This window comes from Littorina saxatilis, linkage group LG1 (genome assembly GCF_037325665.1).
Source record: "Littorina saxatilis isolate snail1 linkage group LG1, US_GU_Lsax_2.0, whole genome shotgun sequence".
NCBI lineage: Eukaryota > Metazoa > Mollusca > Gastropoda > Littorinimorpha > Littorinidae > Littorina > Littorina saxatilis.
The window spans coordinates 22,933,269-22,941,401 of NC_090245.1; the positions used below are offsets into that span (position 1 = coordinate 22,933,269).

Consider the following 8,133-nt stretch of genomic DNA (forward strand, 5'->3'; position numbering starts at 1 on the left):
GTTCTATCCTTTGTTTGGGGCACATCTTTTTGAGCTTGAAATACTTCCAATAGCCACACACACATGTTGTAGCTATGCTGTCAAATGCTAACTGCACACGATTCAGCTTGAAAATCACATTCAAAAACACAAAGCAAGTTTGGTCACTTATTATTCAAAATACACATACATCAAAACTTCACAACATCAATACCCTCGCTGCACAGTTCAAATCTACCAAAATATCAGCAACATTTACCAAGCATTTCTTATAAATAAGACATCGTAATGTACGTCTTTGTGGTTCTTAAAAGCATGCTGCTTTCCCTGCTGGAATAGACATGAATACCTGGTAAATGATGCAGTTGGTGTATAAATAAGGTTACAATAAATATGGATAACATACCTGTTGCTACAGAAGTGCACACAAGTTATGCGATAATTTAAAAAAATCAATGGAAACCTAAAGAAAACACAGAAATAGACTTGCCGGTTTTTATTATCATAAATGGTAAATTTCAACCCCTGTAAATCTACATGAGTTTCACACACTGGGTAATGGGACAAACCAGCTTTGAAATTACTGATTTATAGGCTATGGCGTGGTCCGTGCTGTAATTAATGTTCTGTTCTGTTTACCATGCTGTTCAGTGAACCTGGGATGATCATGATAGTCAACAGTGAACATGCAAAGGAGGGCAGATAACCAGTGTCTTCCATTTGCAATCAAGTTACCCATAAGACATTGGCGGACATGAACAAAAAGACCCAGTTGCAGCATCCTTTGCAACAGTAATTTCGTTTATACTTTATGTCTGATTCTGTTCTAGCAATAGCATCTGTCAGTCTCGGCCCATATCCAAATGTATCAACAAATCAGACAGCTGCGTTGCCAGAGAAGGTGTGGCCGCTGCTAGCACACGTCTGCTCATCAAATCCACTTCAGAACCTGCAAATGGAATGCCACAAAAACAAAATATCAATATTCAGTACATCAAGGGACTTGGCATTCATATTTAAAATAGCTAATGTATTGCATTACCAAAATAGGCACAATGTTAGTTGTTACTCATGTCACCGGCTTCCTATGTATGGCTGCCTACGGAATTCAACACCAGACCAGTAAAAAAACAACATGCAAGCTGTTTCGCAAAAGAGCACAGTATTCTGAGTCAGTTGAACACTTCAATCTGCATAGTTGAGCACAAAAACTGGTCATCCTTATGTCATTCTAAGCTACATCATAAAGAAGCTTGTCATGCTCTCCCATCTAAGCTGTCAATAAAAAATAAATGTTTGTAGCAGAAGAAACATCAGACATAAGCAACACAGAGAAGCATCATATTTGTCCACAAGTTATTCACATGTTCTGCATATTGTACAGATATGTACAGGAATACAAAATGAAGATTGACAGTGAGACATGCAATGAAGTGGCATCCCTGGGGCAAGTCAAATGTGTGCTCATTTAAGACCATGTTTTCACAGACTTTCTGTTCATAACCTCTATAAAATTACTCCCATTTTAAGATTCCCTCCTTTTTGAGTCACTTGAGAAAAAGTGACTCTATGTAATCGGTCAGTGTTAGTCTGTCCGGCCGGCCGGCCGTCCGGCCGGCCGTAGACACCACCTTAACGTTGGACTTTTCTCGGAAACTATCAAAGCGATCGGGCTCATATTTTGTTTAGTCGTGACCTCCAATGACCTCTACACTTTAACGATGGTTTCGTTGACCTTTGACCTTTTTCAAGGTCACAGGTCAGCGTCAAAGGAAAAATTAGACATTTTATATCTTTGACAAAGTTCATCGGATGTGATTGAAACTTTGTAGGATTATTCTTTACATCAAAGTATTTACATCTGTAGCCTTTTACGAACGTTATCAGAAAAACAAGGGAGATAACTAGCCTTTTCTGTTCGGCAACACACAACTTAACGTTGGGCTTTTCTCGGAAACTATAAAAGTGACCGGGCTCAAATTTTATGTGAACGTGACTCATTGTGTTGTGAATAGCAATTTCTTCCTGTCCATCTGATGCCTCATATAATATTCAGAACTGCGAAAGTGACTCGATCGAGCGTTTGCTCTTCTTGTTAAGACCATGTTTTCACAGACTTTCTGTTCATAACCTCTGTAAAATTACCCCCATTTTAAGATTCCCTCCTTTTTAAGACCATGTTTTCACAGACTTTCTGTTCATAACCTCTGTAAAATTACCCCCATTTTAAGATTCCCTCCTTTTTAAGACCATGTTTTCACAGACTTTCTGTTCATAACCTCTGTAAAATTACCCCTATTTTAAGATTCCCTCCTTTTTACAACCCGATTTTCTCAGATTTGTGGAGGTATTAAAGGGGGCGTTCCACTGTACTTTGAATTCAGCTCAAGAAGCAGAAGCACTTACCAGAGGGGTCTTTCACAACAGCACCTGCTTCACTTGCTATCAGCATTCCTGCCACAAAGTCCCAGATGTGGATACCGTATTCTGCATAGGCGTCTCCTGCTCCCTGGGCCACCCGACACAGGTTGGCTGCAGCTGACCCATACGAACGAATCCTTCCGACAAAATGGCCCCAAAAGCTTTTAAGGTAGTCATGTATAGATTAATTTTATAGGTGAGGAGACAACAGCAGAAACTAGAGAGAAGCTCCATTTGACGGACGATCATACCTGGTTTATTGACCCTATAGATGGCACTACCAACTTTGTGCACAGGTGTGTGTGTGTGTGTGTGTGTGTTCTCTCAAATACACTGCCACACTCTGTCTGTCTGTCTGTATCTCTTTCAGTCTGTTGGTCTGTCTATCTCTGCCTCGATCAGACCTCACCCTCTTTCTCCCTCCCCCTGACTGCAGGAAAATACTATCCTCTGTCTCATGGGTACAAACAGCTAAAAACATGGGTGTAAATCTTACAATTTCTGACACAGCCATGCATGCACATATGTAAACAAACACACACAGAACCAAACACACACAAACACAAACACACATCTTTCAAACAACCTGTGTGAGTTTTTACCCATGAGATGCTGTCACAAGACGATGTATGTTGGTCAGCTTTTTCTCCACGATATCAGGATCACGAGAACTTCCACCCTCACAAATCACCACTGCCTTCTTCAGATCTGGTTAATAAAACACACCACCATAATTATTTTAGGGGATATAAAACAGCAAAAGTTATTTACAGTCATTTGACAATTAACACACACCAATCTGTTTACAATGCTTTCTTTTTAAATCTAAAGAACCTTTTTCAGAGCTGTTTAATGAAAGACTATAATCATTAACATTGTCACAAAACATATTCTCACATTTACTTTATGAGTTGAGAATCTTTGGACTCTTCCTCTTCTTCTTCTTCTTCTTCGTTCATGGGCTGAAACTCCCACATTCACTCAAGTTTTTGCATGAGTGGGTTTTTACGTGTATGACCGTTTTTGCCCCACCATTCAGACAGTATACGCCGATTTCGGGGGAAGCATGCTGGGTATTTTCGTGTTTCTATAACCTACCACACTCGGACATGGATTACAGGATCTTTTTCGTGCCCACTTGGTCTTGTGCTTGCGTGTAACACACGAAGGGGGATAAGGCACCAGCAGGTCTGCACATAAGTTGACCTGGGAGATCGGAAAAATCTCCACCCTTAACCCACCAGGCAGCCGCGGCCAGGATTCGAACTCACGACCTTCCATTTAAGAGGCCGACGTCTTACCACAACGCCACTGCGCCCGTCCTTTGGACTCAATCCACAGCTATTTGAGATCTTTCAGATTTGAATAATTGACTCCTATATGGCATACATGTAATAACTTCATTGACCCTATCCTAATTGTACGTAGTCCTTTAGACACAAATTACTGGATTCCTAAGTCATGGAGCATAGACTTTACCCGTCTGGCCACTTGATTTAAGTTTCTCTCCATTTAGAAAAGCCCCTTGCCCCTTCTGTGCTGTGTACATCTGGTCCAGCACTGGCAAGTACACCACTCCAATTATAGGCTGAAACAAGACGACAACAACAAAAGTAGTTTATGTCACAATCATTATACACAGGAACTCCCTTTTTATGACGTCCAAAAATCTGAGAAAATCAGGTCTTAAAAAGGAGGGCGTCTTAAAATGGAGGGTAAATTTACAGAGGTTAATGCAATCCCAAGTCAATGTGTAGCCAGACATGTGAGAAGTACACAATGTTCAGCCAGTTTAAACATGACATTAATCTAACACAGTACATGAGAACTTCTCCTTACCTCTTTGTTGACTGTGATGCCAAGGGAAAAGCACACCTCAGGAATACTGCAAAAATAGTCATGCCAATGATCCTCTGTAAGAAGTCTAAAACACAGTCAACAAATCTTTCTCTTTTAACAGATTTTCTGTGATTCTACTAGAGCTTAAAGGCACAGTAAGCCTCCCGTAAACCATCACAGACCAAAATACATGTGACCTTGACCCAAGGTCAAGGTCATCCAAGGTCATGCAACACAAAGCTGTTAATTCAAGACATAGGAAGTACAATGGTGCTTATTGGCTCTTTCTACCATGAGATATGGTCACTTTTAGTGCTTCACTACCTTATTTTGGTCACATTTCATAAGGGTCAAAGTGACCTTGACCTTGATCATATGTGACCAAATGTGTCTCATGATGAAAGCATAACATGTGCCCCACATAATTTTTAAGTTTGAAACAGTTATCTTCCATAGTTCAGGGTCAAGGTCACTTCAAAATATGTATACAATCCAACTTTAAAGGACCCTTGCGACCTTGACCTTGAAGCAAGGTCAACCAAACTGGTGTCTAAAGATAGGGCTTACATTGCCCTGTATAGCATGCATAGCTAAGGTTGCCATTCTCGATAACTTCAGAAAAAAATGTGAAAAATGGTCGTTTTTAAGACAACAATTACGGCCCCTGTGACCTTGAACTTGAAGTGAGGTCAAGTTGTCGCACATGTTTTTTGAGATCTTGTAACCATACACCATCAGGCCACATCAGGTGTTGATAGACTTAATAGTGTCCAAGAAATATCCAACGTTAAAGTTTTCCGGACGGACGCCGGGACGGACGGACGGACGGACGGACGGACGACTCGGGTGAGTACATAGACTCACTTTTGCTTCGCATGTGAGTCAAAAAGGGAAACTGGATCACACGGGTTCACGATGGCTCAGGGGTAAGATAAACCACGCAAAAATAAATTCTTTGAAAATTGTTCGCTCTTTACGGAGGGCACCTAGGATGTTCTCAATCGGTGAGTGTTTAAATGAAAGGGTGTTTGTACTGTGTGTAAAAGCCTGACCGTATCTGTGATGGTTTACGGGAGGCTTACTGTGCCTTTAAAAAGTCCCTCCTGTTTCTGCACTGCCGGTGGCATTGATCACACACACACACACACACACACACACACACACACACACACAAACACTCACAAGCACACACACATAAACACACACACAACACGCCCAAAGATGCATGCACACTCTCATTCATATATAATAACACTCTCTCTCTCTCTCACACACAAACACACATACAGACATACAAACACAAACATGCAAACATACATGATGTGGACTGGGTGGCCGAGTGGTAACGCACTTGCGCTCGGAAGCGAGAGGTTGCGTGTTCAGGCCTGGGTCAGGCCGCAATTTTCTCCCCCCTTTCCTAACCTAGGTGGTGGGTTCAAGTGCTAGTCTTTCGGATGAGACGAAAAACCGAGGTCCCTTCGTGTACACTACATTGGGGTGTGCACGTTAAAGATCCCACGATTGACAAAAGGGTCTTTCCTGGCAAAATTGTATAGGCATAGATAAAAATGTCCATCAAATACCCGTGTGACTTGGAATAAAGTGTAAAAAATTCCATCTCACACGGCATTAAGTCTCAGGGCTTGGAAACATTAATACACGCATGCAGGAAAAAAAAAATGGGTAGCGCCGTATACTGTATGGCAGCTCGCTTTCCCCAGGGAGAAAGCAGCCCGAATTTCTGTGAGGTTACCCTCATGGACTGTATAAAATCTTATCTTATCTTATCTTATCCTCTTATCTTACACATACACGGACACACCTGTGCACAAAGTTGGTAGTGCCATCTATAGGGTCAATAATCCAGGTAGGATCGTCAGTCAACTGGAGCTTCTCTCCAGTCTCTGCTGTTGTTTCCTCACCTATAAATCTGCGGAAAAGCCACACACATAAATTCAATTAACTCCGACCTGCTTGGTTGTAAAGGTCAGTTCTATGGTAAAAAAAAAGAAGATATAAAAAGGCAGTAAAAATCTTGCATGCAGGTGATCCTTCCTCATTAACCCCCTCCCCCTCCCCTACACACACGCCTCCTCTCTCTCTCTCTCCTTCCCAGAAACCTAATCAGTTAAAAAATTGTTATCCAACACTCCTTTCTCCTGTTTCTCACAGGTTTCACTTACTTGTGGCTAGGATATTTTTCCTTGAGGAAAGCAAAGGCCATCTTCTCTACTGCCTGGTCAGTGACGGTGACAAGGTCTGCAGCACTGGACTTGGTGTCAATCGTCTTCTCTTTCTTGAAAGCATCTTTGATGACCTTCAAAAAACATTTTAACAAATAAAAATCTCAGCAAAGCATGATAATCATGGTAAGACCAAGCTCATTGAACTTTGCTTGACTTTGTATTTACCATGAATGTGTCAAGCTGTGTAGTACAACCTGGTTCCTTTATAATAAAAAAAAGCATCAATGCTGAGGTGAATGTTGCACAGAGCAGGGTAAATTTCAGCCTTTTTAACCAAATCGAAAGGCGCATATTTACCTTTCACGGCCTATTATTCCAAGTCACACGGGTATAGGTAGACAATTATTAACTGTGCCTAAGCAATTTTTCCAGGAAAGACCCTTTTGTCAATCGTGGGATCTTTAACGTGCACACCCAATGTAGTGTACACGGGGGGAGGTTCGGACACCGAAGAGAGTCTGCACACAAAGTTGACTCTGTGAAATAAATTTCCGCCGAACCTGTGATCGAACTCACGCTGACAGCGGCCAACTGAATACAAATCCAGCGCGCTACCAACTGAGCTATATCCCCGCCCAACCATGATGACGACATGCAGCAAAATCATACCAAAGCCTTTCCGTCAATGTAATGTAACGATGATATGTCAACGCAACCAACACCCCACACACACACACACGCACACATATATATACTCATCACACACTATAGCAGAAGGGGTATAATTGTGTGTGTGTGTAATGATAAGGGTTTACCATTATAACAACCATACTATTGAACCTGACACCGTGATTAAGAACACAAGTTCATTTCCCGCACAGTGGTACATGTAAAGACAAGACCTCCACTGGAACGTTCTGTTCTACTGGGGGTCGGCCCGCTATTGCGCGGGCCCGCTATTGCGCGAATCTTTAGGGTTAGGGTTAGGGTTAGATTCGCGCAATAGCGGCCCCGCGCAATAGCGGCCCAGCCCCTTCTACTGTACACATGTGATTAATCTGTTATTTTCAGACAGCTATCGGGAGGACGTCAGCGAGGCGTCAGCCAAAATTAACTTCAGACTGAATGTTTCTCCTGACCTCTGCACAATTTCAAGCGGTACAATTATCTTGAGGGAGAAAACCATGTCAAGATCTTGCAACTGAAGCAGATTTGTGATGTAAATCGATCGATTTTACCCCAAATTCGTTTATTCTAAAAAGCACCGAGCGGTTACGTCCCTTGAATAAGAAAAGAAATATTTTGCGTTGAAGCTAATTTCAAACTCAAAATACAATTTCTCATCACGGAATCCAAGGGGGAATATATGATCCAGAGTTCGATCAGCAGCACTTTAGAGGGGAGGGGAATAGTCAGTATTAAGTTTGTGTGAGATAAACAAAGCCGGCTGAGGTCCTCCGGAAACATAGCCTACCTCTCCAGCCTTCCTCGCAACTTCAAGCGCGACAGTATAATATTCCCGCAACTGATGATCAAGTACTTCAACCGGCATCGTCAATTTTTCTTCCGCAAAAGAAAACAACGTATGCCAGGGACAATAAATTTACGATGAAAAAGGATTCACACTGTTTGATAAGGCTATCAGCGCTCTATGGTTGTCTGCTATTTACTCAGACAGAGTGACCTCCCCTCCTAGATGTTTACCGAA

General features: G+C 42.0%; 1 protein-coding gene across 1 annotated transcript; it reads right to left on the bottom strand.

Annotated features, from left to right (window-relative positions):
- Window positions 1-134: 134 nt before the first annotated feature.
- Window positions 135-8,133, bottom strand: LOC138965025 (inositol monophosphatase 1-like). The gene is made up of 8 exons (XM_070337149.1): window positions 7,900-8,133; window positions 6,423-6,556; window positions 6,062-6,169; window positions 4,240-4,285; window positions 3,880-3,988; window positions 3,003-3,108; window positions 2,386-2,537; window positions 135-928 (listed from the first exon to the last, which is right to left on the bottom strand). The coding sequence occupies exons 1-8, from the start codon at window positions 7,975-7,977 to the stop codon at window positions 822-824; spliced, it is 840 nt and encodes a 279-aa protein (XP_070193250.1). The 5' UTR covers window positions 7,978-8,133; the 3' UTR covers window positions 135-821.